Below are 16,467 nucleotides of genomic sequence, written 5' to 3' on the forward strand. Positions count from 1 at the left end.
GAATCAGTCTGTTTCATGGTCTGTTTCAGACCATGGTTGTTGAGTGTTACCACAAGTTTTGAAGAGTCAGAGAATTTATCAAACTCTGGAAATGTGATCAGTGGAAAATTACCAACAGCAATTCTTGGCCTGCCTTACGAGTCCTAACGAGTCAGTTAAGGCCTAAAGGGTTAATGAAGTTCTGAGTGTAGAAGTAAAAGGGCCAACACTTTTGTGTATGGCACAATTACAGAGTATCTTTTGATCATGAAATAAAAGATAAGTGCATTGATATTCGACAAAAGGTTTATTTTTAAGGCAGGCACTGATTTTACTTCTTTTCACTTTAAAAATCAATAAAATCAACAATGTGTATGATTTGCCCCAACCTTTGCATAAAACTGTATCTTTATTTGACATGAACCAGTTATCAAGTCCAACCATCTGATCAGCGTAACCATTTACACCTGTGTAGCCAGTGAAGGCCAATAACTAGATGCGCACGTACTGCTCTGCTCCGCCTCATCAGCAGGTGGCGCGCGGACACAAAACGCAGCCATAGTGTGATTTTGGATAAATGGCTCAATTATCACCGCGGCAACCTCTTCCCCTCCCCTCTGATGCGACACGCCCCAGTTTGGTGTCTGGGTCTAAACCTTTATTTTGGCAACAGCACATGGCATAGCGAGCTCACCCCAGTGATACACTGCACGCGCAGCCACAGGTGGCGTTCGTGCGTGCCACCTTAACATCTGAAGCAACAGAGACAAGGGACTACTAGCGCTTCATCACAGCAGCAGTGCTCCTGTATTTACGGGGAAATATCCTAAAGCTGCTCTGTGGTTCGTTTTGTCCGCATTTTGGAGGCGGTGTTGATTCAGGCTGAGGTGAACTGGGACCTGTTGTTTCCTTGGTGTGTGTTCAGGGTTTTGTCGAGGACCGCAAAAAGATTTAACAGGTGGAGAAGGCGCCTGAAATCACACTACACTCACCTTGGTAAGTGAACACACAGCTGTTAAAAGTGTCTCAACGTCAAAGTTTTTGTAACTTCTGTTTTTATGTTGTTTTTCTGGCAGCTAGTGTGATTTATTATATAGGTTTAGACCCATGTCTGTTCATGAAGTGTGGGAACCTCAGAGTAGGCAGTGAAGCTTTGCTAAATTATGATTGATGACGAGTTTTTGCGCGGTTCAATGATGCATGATTGAAGCTGTAATTGAAAGTCAGTCTAATTGACTAGAAAAACTAAAGCCCGCACAAAGTGTAGGTTTCCCCAGCACCTACTATAGACCCTCCTCTCTGTAAATGCATCTGTATTCAGGAGAGCAGGGACGGTTAGTTTTGCACATTAAGCAGTCAGAGTGATTTGTGGAGGGCCTGGACCAGGTGCAGCCTCAGGAAACTTTAAGCCAGTATTTATGTCACATTATCTAGTTATCTTTCCTCTCCTCCACTTGGCCTGTTGAGGGTAATGACTCTTATTTAGCAGGCCCACTTTAGTTCAAGTTCAAGCCAGCTCTCAAGTGCTGTAACTCTTACTCTCTGGTTCCTTTTTAAAATGTCTAGACATGGCTGTTCTTCCAGTACACTTAATCAAGTGTTAAGAAATAAACAGACCTGGTTTGTGAGCTCAGCAGGTGGGTAACTACTGGAGGTGTCTCATGTGTAATCCAAAACACTCCCAGTGAAACCTCATGTTCCCAAACCCCCACTGCCTGCTGTTTGTGTAACTTCTCCATTGTTATTGTGCCCGACTGCCTTTCATACTCTACCTACTCTCCTCTCACTTTAAATTGTGTTGGTTTCCCGATGGCTTTGCTTTTTTTTGTGAGGGAGAGAGAGAGAGAGAGAGAGAGAAAAAACACTGTTGTTGCTTATTGCTCAGACAGGATAAAGCCATCCAGGAACCAAAAACACACCACTGTAATTTTGGAGCAAAGCAGTGGCTTTTTGAGAAAACAGGGAAATGGCCAGCTTGTTACCTTCTAACTCGGAGAAATGTTTGTTTTTACAATTGCACTGAGGTTGAAGCAAAAGAACATTTTAGTCTTCGTTTCTGAGTTTTGCTAAAATTTTTTTAATGTATTTTCAAGGCAGTTCAGGGCCTATAACAGGCAGTGTTGCTCTGTGATATGAACATGTGCACAGTTATGCAGGAAGTCAGTATAATCTGTTAAGTGAATGATGAAAGGGATTTTTTTTTTTTTTTTTGGCTCCCGCCTCACAAAAGTGTGGTTTTCGGTTTTAGCTGAGCGGAGGCTTTGTAGGATGGTTTTGACTGTCATTTCTTAAACATTACACCAATTTTGTGGAAACATCAGCTTGTGTGACAGAGAGAGGATGTCCCCAAACAGCCGTTTCTCACCATGCATCAGTTTCTTAATGAAACATGTCATTGCAGCTGTGTATTTTGAGAGCATCCATCTAAATGAACAAAGTGGTGCTTGGTGTGTGACTTTTTGTGAAGCGCGCCTAATGGTGCACGCAGAGGATGTGGTGAACTATCCTGATTGCTGAGCAGCAGAGTGTGGAGTCTGTTCAGTGTGAATAGCCGTAACATGAACTCCAGATGATGATGCACAGGGAGATAAGTGGAGCCAGTACCACTGTGTCCTTGTCTTGTTACAAACATGCTTCACAGTGAACACAAACCAGTCCACTCTAGCAGCAAAGTGATAAGGGGATTTCAGACGGAGATGATAGACAATTATATAAATTGTCTTTTTATACTATAGTAGGTAAGATTATTAACTAAGATTATTAATTATTAATTGTACAGGATCATGTACCCTGAATAAGTTTCACAGAAAAGGGAGTGACCCAAAAAAATTACAGGTATGCCTCAGCTAATGATCATTAGCTATAGCAGCCATATATGACGATACAGAAACTCATCAACCAACACCCTTTTTTTGACATCATATGTTATTGTTTGATATGTTCTCATCTCCCTAGTGACTGCAGTTATATCTGACCAAATGGGTGTGATTATGGGGAATGCACAGAATGTGATTTCTCTTTGCTCAGTCCAGGGAGAGGCTAGCTGGTGCATTCTTCTCCTTTTTTATTAAGTGGGTGTGTGTGTCCAGGTAAGTCCCGAGCAGTCGGCGTACTGTGTGTGTCACACAGGGTAGAGTCAACAGCAGACTCCATCACTTACGCAGACTGTGGAAAGTTCACACTGGCATGTGGCCACCACCATGAGCTTTGACAAGTGTGATTCATACCAGGAATATTCCCCTGCAGCCACAGTTGTTCATCTGAGTGTTCCTTCGCATCAAAGCTCAGCCAGAGCTTTCAGTTGAATGCATTGTGACTGCTATGTTCATCAGCCATTCTTTCAGTATTAGCATGTTAGAGAGCCTGTTCATTTCGATCCAGTGGATTTTGGCCCAGAGTTCAAGGAGAAATAAACCCGTCTCAGTGAAGCACTCTGGTGATTGGGGGAAGAGGTAAAGAGTTGATGCAGGTGGCCGGGTTTGGCTGTCAAATATAATGGTGGTAAATGGTTCATTAACATTCTTTGCATCAAAAACATTTTGTCAATATAAGATAAGAGCTATCATTATGACTACTGGCATAACTATGCTGTGGTTAACGAGTCATAAGTGATGAATCATCACTTTTTGCCGCACGCCAGTAAATTGCACACACAGTTTCAGACTTGTGTGAGCAGGTTTCACTCACTGCCCAAACTACCCATAAATATATGACAGTAAATATGCTTACATCAGTTAGGTGTGTGTGTGTGTGTTCGTGTGTTCCTTGGACTAATGACACTCAGGTCTACTGTCCCTGACCACCAGGGAGTTACACTAATGCTTGCAGCATGTGTCTGATGTGTATTCAGAGATAAATGACATTAACCAGTAATACAGTTTGCAGTTACTCTCAGATTATTAACAGAAAAACAGTTTAACAGTGTTGCCTCTTAATAAATATATTACCATAAGTACAGACTGTATAATTAAGAATCCTTTGTAAATGAAACCCTTGCGGCTCTCTGCGTGTTGTAGCACTTAGTATTGAATCCAATGTTATGAAGAGCCTGTTTTTCCTGCTCATACCTCCACTATCTCATTTTGCCTGTAGGGCCAATCTCTCAGATGTGACAAGAGCCAAAAGGCCTTTAACATATAGAGTGTATATACGACAGGCTTGAACTTCCCCCAGAGAGCGAGAATGTCCCTGTGGAAACTGAAATACAGTCTGAGCCAAGTGAAGTCTGAGCTCATCTCTGGTTTACCTTTTGAATATCTCATCAATCCTTCCAACTCAAACTGTGCTTTATATTCACAATAACAGCACTGAGATTTTGGGTCTATATTTTATTTGTGATTTGGTGGACATTCAATTTAATCCATCATGTGCCAGTGCCAACAGAGTGATCAAGTATTAGCAGCTCTTTAAGGCAGGGTAATATTCTGATCCAGTTCAGTGGTGGAGAAACTTATTGGGTTTTAGAACTCAGCTGTCCTCTGCTGACCTGGTTGGAGGGACAATCGCATGTAAATACACATATTGAGATGTACTTTTATAACCTCACTAATAAAATGGAGATGATAAATCTAGGGGCTGCATCTAATGATTATTTTCAGCATTGATTAATCAGCTGAATATTTTCTTGATTGGTTGATAAAATGTCAGAAAATTGTGAAAGACTTGCATGACAGTTTCCTAAATCCAAAGTTGATAATATTAACTTTTTTGTCTAAGGCTGCGTTCACACTGACATGTGTTCAGCATGGGTAGGAGTCTGGACAAACTTTCTTTGAAAAGTAACATGATGTCATGGAATGTTTGGAATTTTTGCTTGAAAAATTTCAATAGCTTTTAATCAATCACCTAAGTAGTGATTATTTTTTTTAGTGACTGACTAATCAATTAATTGTCTCAGCACTACAAAATAGTAGAAACACCTCCTTGTAAAACACTTTGACAGCGCAGCCTTCTGTTGCCTCCAAAATAACTTTAATCCACAATCCTGAATGCAGGCTGTAGTATCTATGGCAGTGCTGTTATTGGACTCCATTCACTTCAGCTAGGTGTACCTAATAAACTGGCAACTGAGGGTATGAACCAATGGATAAACCTGTCTAAGAAATTTTGAATGCTGCCTCTTTTTTTCTGTCAGACTTGAAACCTCACCGTTTGTCGGTATGTAGGTGTGCAGTCATAAACCTGTCCATTGTGGTGGTCGGAAGTGAGAGTTTTTCACTACAGTTACAGTACCTGTTTCCATTCTCCTCACGCTGACTTCCTGCTGTGCGACTGATGCTGAACTGCGAGCCACAGAAATGACTTCATGACTGGAATTCTTCTCATTGTGTTGGGTGGGTTGAATCGTGCTGCCAAATTGGCCTGCCAGCAAAAGCAGCGAGATGTCACCAGAACAGAATTCACCTTTTATGTATATTGGCAGCTGCCCAGCAGTACTTTTGTGTGATAGAGAGGTTTCATCAAACTCTGTTCAGCACTTTGTTCTATGTGAGCAGCAGTGTAGTGCATTCCTAAAACCTCATCACTGGCCAATTAAGCACAGCCCATGAGTGTGCCACTTATCCTCTTCACCGCTGTGTTGTTTTTCTTCTCCGCTGTTTGTTAGCTCTGCTGCATACTTTCACCATCCTTTCACTTTGACATTATCCACCACAACCACCTTTTTATGATGTGAACAGGGGACGTTTACACAGAGAATTAGCAGGGTGCTTGGTTGATTACGGTACTCTATAGGAGAAGCTGCAGAGCCTCATGCAAGTAATTGACACCCCCAGAGGCTGGGAAACTTTGGGGCAGCTGCTCCCTGTCATTATCACAACTGCACTTAACTCTGGAGGCCACAGCAATTAAGAGACCCTAATGATGGTGAGCCCAGAAACCCTGCTAATTGGCCCAGACTGTTAATGAGTAATTGGGTCTGCGTCGCTTGTCCCAAACACTTCTGGAATGCAAACAATGAAATGGGGCAGTGTTTGGAGGGATTTAGGGGAGTAGCGTGGCTGATGTCCTAGATCCACTTTCCTTGGCTCTGTAATTTGTCTTGCTTGTAATCATTGACAGAATTTTATTATTTTATAGAGTGATTGAGTAAGATCGTCATTTGCATACACATGGTTGGCCACAGTCTCTATCACAGTGTGTGAATTGCTTTTGATCAACGTGAAGTATATTGTACTTTGTGTTGTCATCTTTAGACATTTAACCCATGACCAGATGATAGGTGCAAGTAAAGACACTGTATACTGATCTGCTCTGTGCTTTGCTCTGAACTCAGGTTTGTATGAAGGGTTGACGCCCCATACTACTGATAATGATGATAAAGATAAAAAGCAGTGATTACAGTTAAGTACAAAATAAAAACCATTAATGTGCAGTTTTTGATCTGGAAAAACAAATCCATTGTGTCTTGTTTAGAAAGTAAAAGTAACTGAGGTGCGAGTTCTGCATTCACTTTTAGATCATTCACTCTTTGTGTTGTGAGTTAAGCAACAGGTGATAGAGGACTGTTTGGGTGTAGACATTTTTTGTCTTTTGAGAGATGCACTCTATACTTAATTCACTTATGTCATTGTCTACCAGTGCACCTATATATTACTTGTTACGCTAGTGTCGTCAGCTAAAATTAAAGCACAGTTTCTTAGTAAGATGCATTTCAGTCACAGACACAGTGGCTCTGTGTGTGTTTGCAGTGTGCTGGTGTTGATGTGTTTATGAACCTGTAAGCGTTCATCCCATCATCACTGTCTGCCACAGAGCTCTGTGTCTCCACATGCAGTCACACAACAGACAAACATCCTACAGCTATGAGTGGAGTCCGAGTAACCTGGCAACAGAATCACAGGTAACCCTTAAGTCAGCATAAATATTTAATTAATTTTAACCTATATATTTCATTACTTTGTGTGCTCTGGCTTTGGCCCACTTATATTTTAGAAGATAAAGTGTAAATGTGAATTATGTAACAGGTAGTTTAGTTGAGTATTTGGGGCTGGATGTTCAATGACAGTGGTGGCAAATATCGCTTTAGACACCATCCCTCCAAAATGTTTAAAGTGTTGTTGTGAATATATTAAAGGCATTCACTTATTGCCAACGTCAGTGTCACATTTTATAACCCATCTGATTACCCTTTAGCACCCTGCTGATAGTGACATTATCATCTAGTCATGCTGTTCATGTAAGTATACCCTGTTCAAAGTATACCCTGATAACTCAAGGAGAATTTTGACACTGAGTGAATTGTACGTAGAAATACCCAAAAACAACCTCAAAAGATGCGGGTACTTTTATCATGAAGCAGTTAATTTCAAGTGACATGGGACTGGATACCCAATAATCATTGCCAGGTCAACAAAGATACTTCTGGAGAAATCTACACACCACAGACAGTAGCACACATCACACTGTCATCACCGATTGTAATTACGTAATATTTGAAAAAAGCTCCATTCTCACCAGTAATTAAAGATCAACATCTGGAGGATCTGTTACTGGTCTAGCCTGTCATGTAGCTGTATAGATCTGTAATGGATAAAAGAAATAATGTCATACAACATGATAATCGGTGCTGACTGTAAACCCCAAAATATCGTTCAGATGAAGTTATTTGTCCCATATGGAAAAATGAAAACAATGACTAACCCGTGGAAGTTACAGTGTGATTTGTTCTTCCTTAGTATTGCATTAATGCCAGTCTGCGAGAGGATTAGAAAAATCTAAACTCCTCACATGGTTTCAGTATACATTGGCGTCTCCAGTGATTTGATTTTAGAAATTCGCAACAGACTTTTTGGAAGGCAGAATCTGTACATTTCCGTGCAAACGTTCATCATACAAATATAAAATATCCATTAGGGAACTACAGATTTACAAAACACAGCAACAGAACTGCTGGACAAGTTTATTTATGTAGCCCATTCTCATAAACTGGACTTAAAGGGCCACCATACTACATAAATCATACTGCACCACTATATACTGTATACACATACATTATACTCAGTGGTCACAGTTGAACACAATGAAATGCCGAGCTCCTTGTATACTGTGCTTGCACGACTTTTTGTTTGGGTTTCTTTTCTTTGTCTTGAAAGAGCATTTGGATTTAATGAAACTTTTTGGCTTTGCAGGCACTTTAGCAATGTTAGTCATGTGTCTTTGGTTTCAGATTCCTCCCATTCCTATTTGATGTGGTTACACAATCCATGTCAAGGGGACTTAGGCTAGTGGAAGCGAAGTGTTGGTGGAGATGAAAGGCGGCTTATGCAAATGTTCAGTCTTCACCTGTTGATCTAATGTGAAGCCTGGCCAGCAGAAACACGTGACTCTGATGAAAACATTCAGCCATACACATATTTAGGTCCCACATATCACTCTATGTATATTATGTTCACGCTCTCTCTTTTTTTGTTTTTTTTCTCAGGATTTTGACAAGTGACTGCGCTGACCGGATCACTCAATGGCGCTGACAGTGAACCTGATCGGTCCTTCTCCATGGGGCTTCAGAATATTTGGAGGAAGGGACTTTAAGAAGGCCATAACTGTATCAAAGGTACTCGCCAGCAGCTGCCCTGTTGCTGAACCTCGTCACACCTTTTCAGACCATATCCTCTGTTTTTGTCAAAACAGTCTGTAATGGCATGTCATGCAAAGTCAACTTCCTCTTCACTACGACTCTTTTCTTGTCTTTGTTTTTGTCCGCGGCTGCTTCGTACCTATTTCCTTGACTACTGCACCCGTTAGAATAGAATGGAAGTGGATTACATTAGAAGGAAACCACTGATTACAGTTACAGTGGAAGTTGCGGTGGGAGGTGAGGGGGATCCTGGTCCCAGAGTGCATGCACTACCACGTGCGTCATTAAATTTGTACTTTAGCACGTGCAAGTTGTTTTTACTGTGCATATTTTCCTATTCACTGTTTTAAAAAAAAAAAAAAAAAAAAAAATATGAGCAAGCGAGATGTATTAGAAGAAGTGGAAATATTACCACTGTAAGCATGCAGTAAACACCAGTAGGAAGTCTGTTGCTCTATTGCAACTCCTGCATGCCAGAGACACCCAGTTCTGCCCACTCCACATCCTGGTCTTATATTATCACCTCAGTCTGGATTTTTCCAGTGGGTCCTCCCCAGTAGCTCCTCAGACCATAAAGGATAAATTATGGCAAAGACATGGCAGGGCACCAATGCTCCAATCGGCTTGAGTTTCAAGCTCCTTCAAAGGCATTAATTGTTTGCCCCCTCTTGACAACATATGCTAGAAAAACAGGTCTTCTCATGAATAATGGGTTTTAACTCTGATTTTGTTACTGCTGTCTGGTAAACAACACCAGCATGTTTGCTTGTCTCGAATATCAAACAGGTTCTGTGAAGTGTTTTCCTGCTGAGAGAGAAACTTCATCACTGAAATTGGTTTACAAAGCTCAGTTTGAGAGATGGCTTATCTCCACAGTTAAGCAGCAATAGGGTCGCACCATCTGAAGTGGTTGTTGCTTGGCATGGAGGTGACATTGATGCCCTCTTTTATTCCTGTTGGCCTGAAAGATAGCTTGCCCCTGTTTCTCCTGGGCACAGACCCTGGAAAAGAAAGAACCCCCAACTGCTCTTAGTTTATGTGAAACCAGGCGTGTCCTGATCAGAAAAGGCACGCACTATAGTGGGTCACCACAGCAGCGCTTAATTGCCTCTCGAGTGAGCCCACAAACATGGTACCTCTGCCCTCTTGCTTGGCTAAACTTACAAATAGCCTCTTGACTGGCACTCTCTTTGCATCCATTTTTCCTCCCGAGATGCAGGAAAGAGACTTTCATCCTCAATGACTGGCTCTCTATTTATTTTGTTTTGCATTCTTTGCTTTATTGCCCCTCTGTTTTTAAATGGGAAGCAAGCACTGTTTGTGGCAATTGTCATACTAAAGTTTAAGCAGTTGCAGCACCAACCTCCTCATTTTGGCTTTTTGTTATAATAAGCCTGTGTGTTTGGGTGTATAAGCCTGAGACACAGGAACCAAGCTGAGACTGGTGGCTTGGACGTTATGTTTTGACCCATTAGTGTGGAATTCACTCTGATGTGGTGGTATAACATTGGCTTTGACATGCGGTGAGGCTGGTTGCAAAGGTCAGGCCCAGTCAAACCATCAAGTAGTGTCACACTAATGACTTCTCCCCAAGGGTGTCATGAATCTGTCCACTGTTGACCGGCACTGCCTCGTTCCATGTGTGTGTGAAACATTGTGGCGTCTGTTGGTATTTACTATGAGTTTTATGAGTTGTGGAGGGAGACAGTTCGTCGACACCTTTTCTCATTTACTCATTTGTTTAAGTCACTGACAAATTGTCCACACAGCCATAAGATACAAAGCTGCCTTTGCTTGCCAGATGGATAGCATCCATAAATTGTTATTTTCAGAGCACAACCTGGAGCTCATTCTTCTGTTCAACAGGTCAATGGGGGCAGCAAGGCAGAACACGCAGCCCTACAACCTGGTGACATTATCTTGGAGATCAATGGGGAAAACACGACAGACATGCTGAACGTGGAGGCTCAGAACAAGATCAAGAACTCCAAGACCCATCTGCAGCTCGTGGTGGAGAGGTACGCTGGGATGCAGATCTCATAAAATATATATACATAATAAATTGCCATGCAACCTTCTGCAGCATAGCTCCGCATATGAATAACTTAAATGTCCCTAATTTTCTGTGTTTTCGCCAAGACCACAGTCTCCCCAGCTTCTGTCTTTCTCTACAATGATTTAACTTTATCATACAAGCACTGTACAAACAAAACAAGTGATTGTAATCAGGGGAAATGCCAGCATGTATGAGAGCCACACTGTTCCCTTCCCTGGGCCTTCTTAATAAACCCTGTTTTGAGAATTGCCAAGACCTTGTTTGGATGACAGGGAGTTGGCCACTACAAAGCTTTTCCTCTGAGTCAGGACTGCTCTTGGCTGGCATTTTGATTAAAGGTCCTCCCTAAATTCTCATTTCTTGTCACCGTTGCTCCTCGTCACTCTTTTTCTTATTGCACACAGACGCACACACACAATCATGCACACACACCCTCTCACACACACATGCCTTCACATACTTCCTCCTTGGATGTCCTACGTACATGTGAGTGCATTTTTCCCTGCTGACCTCATGTCTCCCACCAAACCAGAAAAAACCCCATTGCTCCTTGCCTTCCCTGGATAATGCCACTGTGTATCTCTGCCATGTCTTCAATCTCACTCTGTTAACTGTCTGTGATTTTCAGCACTTAGACTCCTGCGCACCTCACAGGCTCCTGTTTTAACGCTGCTCATCAAGCATATTACCTATTTGAATTGTGTTCAAACAAACTCTTGTGAGGTCTGTAAACTGAGTAGCACAAACTGTAATGTTTGATTTGTTCTTGTTTAGTTGAGATCACTCCCTTTTTCCAGCTCCACATCTGGTTGGCATTTTATCCTCATCAAACCGGCAGTGATGTGGGTACTGACCGTCATCACACAGATGGTGTTGCCCACTGGAAGAAGCTGGCATCAGCCCATCCTTAGAATAGAAAAGTGTTGTTTTTAGGCGTGTCTACAGCTTTATACAGACGCAGCAGTTTATTGTTGGTGCATCTTGTAACATGGTCGTAGCAGACTTTGCTAACTGAAGATATTTTTCGTGACAAAACAACCACTCCTTCACTGTCTTGTGATTGACCCTGGAAGCTTATTAGATGGGCTTTGCTAGCAGCCTTGTGAATGATGTCAGGTTGACCAAAGCATTTGTCACTCAGGGTATAGCTTCACCACACAGATATACTGCTACAATACAGATTTTTCTTTTTGATACTGAGATGTTGTTATATGCATGCATGTACTGCGTTATGTGTGTGTCCATCCAGCAGGTAGCATTATCACATTTGATCACCAAAGATTCAGAACACTTGATGTGAAAGTGCTGTTGCTACAATGACAAATGCCATACAGACCTGACTGCAGTACTCTGCACTATGCTTGATTGGTAAAGCAGTAGGACCTCGGAAAGTCGGGTAAATGGTAAAGTAAATTTTGTCCATACAGCCCAAAATCACAATTGTGCCTTTATAGGGCTTTAAAATTTAAAAAAAAAAAAAAAAAAAAAAAAAAAAAGGAACTGGTACTGATCAAAAAACTGTAACGCACTAAAAGTTGGGTTCAAGTTTTGTAGTCTTGTTTATTTATTATCGATCAGAAAGTTCTGGGGTTTTTTTTTTTTTTTTTTTTTTTTTTTTTTTTTTTTTTTTTTTAATTTTGCACAGCAAGTGACCATCTTTGTTAAATGAAATGCAGGAACTTGTAGGAAAATGTGATTGTTTCTAAAAGTAAAGTATGGGGAAAAAAAAAAAAAAAAAAGACTTTTGCAATTTAGGTATCACACTAGTACTAGTATCAAAAAATGCCCACTCCTTTTTAAAGCAGTGGCTTGCCTCATCCTAAATACTGGTCACAGGTTGACATATAGTTTGTACATTTTGTCTCCCGAGGATTTGAATCCTTTGAACTCGGGTCAGTATTAAGTGTCTCAATATTTCAGTTCTCAGAAGGTAGAGGTATTTTTTTTACAGTGCACACGTTTAAAGAATCTGCCTCAGGCAAGTGAGTGTGAGAAGTCAGGTCCCCTCCATGACAGCTGTGAACAGCTAATATCAGCTAAAGGTTTCAAGTGCTTATTTAAGTTGGTTTCACATCTCTGTGGTATAAAGCTGTTCAGCATTTTGACCAGAAATTCTTCTGTAAAGGAAGCCTGTAACCACAGGTCATTGGGTGTAGACTAGATACTGATCTGATCACTGTTTCCTTGTCTAAAGACTTTAGACACTGTCTCTGTCTCTGTGTTCTGATGAACATGGCAGGAAGTGAAAGTTTAAAATACAAGGTGAGCATTTTTCAGCTGTGCAGTTCCTGATTGAAAGCAATGAGTTTTTCAGGCCTGCCACATATCTATAATAAAAGTAATAATATCTCTCCTAGAGGAAGAAATGTCTTACGGCTCCTGTATCAGTTTCTGTCTTCTTGCCATCTCTCTCCTGCACACAGTATGTGGAGCCCAGGCCACGAGAGGTGTGTTTCTGGGTGATTTACCACAGGCATCCAGGCCTTTCTGTGTGCCTCATTACCCCGAGCTCAACCAAGAGCCAGTCAGCCTCTGGCCCTGCAGCCAGGGGGGCACTGTGTGTTTGTATTGGCTCTTATACTGCCCATATTTTCCCCTCCAAATTCAATGATGGAACTGCTTACAGAATGTGTTTTCTATTTAAGTAAAGCAAAAGTGACTAGTTGGACAGACAAGATCCATCAGGGGAGTAATTTCAGAGCCTGCAGTACTCTTCTTTAGCACTGATCTCTAAGATTCATGGAAACATAATGATGGATCCTCGCCAGAACACTGGCAAAAGAGATGTCAAAAAAATGATGTTTTTATTTTTACTAGCCTGTCTTTCAAATAAAGTTAATTTAGACTAATAACACTGATTATTTTTCCTTCACTCAGCATTTTACTTGCACTTTCTTGAACATGATATTGCATACTTTGAGTTCATCAGCTTGTGTGTAAATGTCATTTAGACCAAGTTTAAAGACCTTGCTTATTTATTTAACATGAACTTCCTTACAGCCTTAGATGAGTTTTTGTTTTTATTCTGTTTTTGAAATTCAGCAGTAATGGGATCAGACTTTATCCCACTGGCTACATAGATGGAAAATGAAACTTTGGGTAGTCCAATATTAGCAGTGTTGACAGTCATTTGATTTCTATGGTTTTCTGTCTCTCAAGACCTGAACCTTCCAGCCGTGGACAGACCAACGGCATCAGCACCCCTGAACAGCTCACCGGACGCTTCCAGGTCAGTGCTGCAGCTCCACAGGAGCTTTAATCTATCTACAGTTTGTTTTGATTATCCAACATCATATGGTAAATTGATGTCCAGGACAGTATTCTCCATCTCTTTTTGCTCCACAACATTGCTCACAAGTGCCTGCAATATTTGGATATTGTGTTTTGACTACACAGGGTATTCTGCTTCATTTCTACTACTGCACACATCTGTTTTATACATATTTTTTTATTTTACTGTTCTCAGGATGGAAGCAATACAAGACATTGTAGTAATTTAGTGCTTGTTCCTGTGTTTTATTGAGATGAGTTCCAAAGAACCACCTTCAGTACATGGTGATACTGACTTACAAAGTCAGTACACACGATACATTTATTTGTCTGTCTGTCGACATTCTCACAGGTGTCCATTATGCCTCTCTCTTAAGCCTTTCAGTAGGATCAGGTTACATTCAATAGATACTAATGCAGTAACATTCCTCTGATGTGATGTTTTGCAGGAGGCAGTAATAGTGAGTCGAGATGAGAACCAGAACTACAGAGAGTATACCATCTCCAGCCCTGCATCCCTGTCCCCTGGACCTTATTCTCCAGATCCTCCTGCCAGCCCTGACGGGAAGAGGGAGAGGCTGACTCCCACCATCAACAAGAGGTAGCTCCCTTAACCTGCCGTTTTTGACATCAGTGTAAATCATCACCATGTTGAAGCATCAAATTTGATTTAATTGTATATCTGATAGAAATCAGACATTACTGTTTAAGTTTGTTTAAGAGTTTTGGGCAGATATCATGTAACATCAGTAAAACTTTCAAAGATTGGAAATTATATTAAAGAAAAAAGAACTCAAATATTAGCTTGTCTGTGGCCATTGGTGTTGGACAGATGCTGAACTCTCGGCCAGCATGTCCGTTCCTACATTATTACTGTGTTTACCAAGGTTGTAATGAAAGCAAAGGATTAGACTGTCTGAAGTCACACGCATACAGTCTGGTTACTTGTAAATTGCAGGTTTGAAGAACCCGCCTGAGAGATAAGATTAAAACTAATTCCTCCAGCATGAACATAGTCTAAGATAAAGTCTTAAGACATAGTTGAGCTCGACATTTCAGATGGACAGTCTTGTTTTTTTCAGAAACTTGTTCATTCACTGCTTAAACAGGCTTACATCTGGACAAAAGGCTTCAACAAGTGCTCTCTTGACTCCACAACAGGCTCAGAGTCAATAGGTATGGGAATAACAGACAGAAAGTGGAGCCATGGGATTGTACTGTAGTAACAAAGGATATGCACAGGATATCACATTCCACCGTTTGCATTCACTTTAACAAAAGGCAGAATGTGGAACGTTCACCATGCTTTCTCTATGCATGGACATTTGTTGACTCTCCTGGACAACTGTTAGTTGGTCAGAGTTCAAATCCAGATTTTCTCCCATGTCTGGACTGATGAAGTTTTCTGGCCCTGCACTTATGTGATTTTTATTCTTAGTTTTAAGATGAATTGTAATTATATTTAAACAGTTTTTCATCGTAAACACTTACATCTCTATGTCATCATATAATATTACAGCAATGATTTTAGGAATTATTTATTTCTAGGGCTGCACAATTAATTGATATGTTATTAAAATCACAATATGGCCAAGTGCAATATCCAAATTGCAGATTTGATAACTGTAACATGCTATGCAACATACCATAAATGAAGCATTGTGGCGCTACAGAGATGCCTTGGCCTACAAATCATGTTGTCCAGATGTAAACAAACATGGTTGTTTGGTGCAAGATGCAAAAAAAATTATACATACATTATATGTATTTTTATATCATACGTCAATTCTTCTGTATCAGTTTTACATTCACATCATCTGAAAATCCAATATTGAGATCAAACAGTGGGCTTTATTCGCAGCATTGTCCACAATAGCCTTATACACACAGTTGCACATAAGTAACATACTTATACATGAATCATTGAGTGTCTGTTGTCTTTACATTGTAGTGTCCAGCTGCGCTCGTGGTCTCCAGAGGACAAGAGTAACAGGCTGTCCAGACCACTGTCACAGGTTGGTTTCAGTTAAATCTTCTTGTTTCTTTCTAACTACAGCTTTTGACGCAGGTTTAGCTGTCTGAGATTTTCAGTCCAAAGTTTCCTATGATTTGGTCGGTCAAGAAGTGTCCACCCTGCAATGGAAAAGCAGCTGAACTCCAGCTATATAATGTCTTTAATTAGATGGGGACAATTCTGAGTGAGCATGAAATTACTCTCCCCACTAACCAGAGAAAATTGTGTCATGATGTATAGGAATCAGGATTATTGTCTGGGTCCATGGACCACATAGTTTTTGAGGTAGTAGTGCAGTATACTGGATAAATTTGTGCACATGTCCTCACAAAGTCAATCTTCCATTCAAATTTAGCTGCAGTTTTAGGCTGGAGTTCACTCAGACAGTACAGTTGAAGGTTTTTGTGCTCTCTCTACCTCTCTGTGAGATGTATTTATTTTGACTGCGCTGCCCTCAGCTGTAAGAATAACATCTGAATTCTTAGCCTTTCCTCTTGAATTGTTGCTCTGATGCCACAGAAGATGCCCTACTAAGGGTTTGTGGACTTGGGTGTGCTGTATGCAGACTTCACA

At 40.9% G+C, this 16,467-nt stretch overlaps 1 protein-coding gene across 1 annotated transcript in view; it reads left to right on the top strand.

The window, feature by feature from the left end:
* Positions 1–633: 633 nt before the first annotated feature.
* Positions 634–16,467, top strand: part of pdlim2 (PDZ and LIM domain 2 (mystique)) — a 34,983-nt gene continuing 19,149 nt past the window's right edge. The window contains exons 1-6 of the mRNA XM_056377167.1: positions 634–975; positions 8,402–8,530; positions 10,421–10,572; positions 13,770–13,839; positions 14,330–14,481; positions 15,832–15,895. Coding sequence (XP_056233142.1) covers positions 8,438–8,530; positions 10,421–10,572; positions 13,770–13,839; positions 14,330–14,481; positions 15,832–15,895 — 531 coding nt within the window. The 5' untranslated portion in view covers positions 634–975; positions 8,402–8,437. The remainder of the gene's footprint in view (positions 976–8,401; positions 8,531–10,420; positions 10,573–13,769; positions 13,840–14,329; positions 14,482–15,831; positions 15,896–16,467) is intronic.

Source organism: Seriola aureovittata, chromosome 5 (assembly GCF_021018895.1).
Source record: "Seriola aureovittata isolate HTS-2021-v1 ecotype China chromosome 5, ASM2101889v1, whole genome shotgun sequence".
NCBI lineage: Eukaryota > Metazoa > Chordata > Actinopteri > Carangiformes > Carangidae > Seriola > Seriola aureovittata.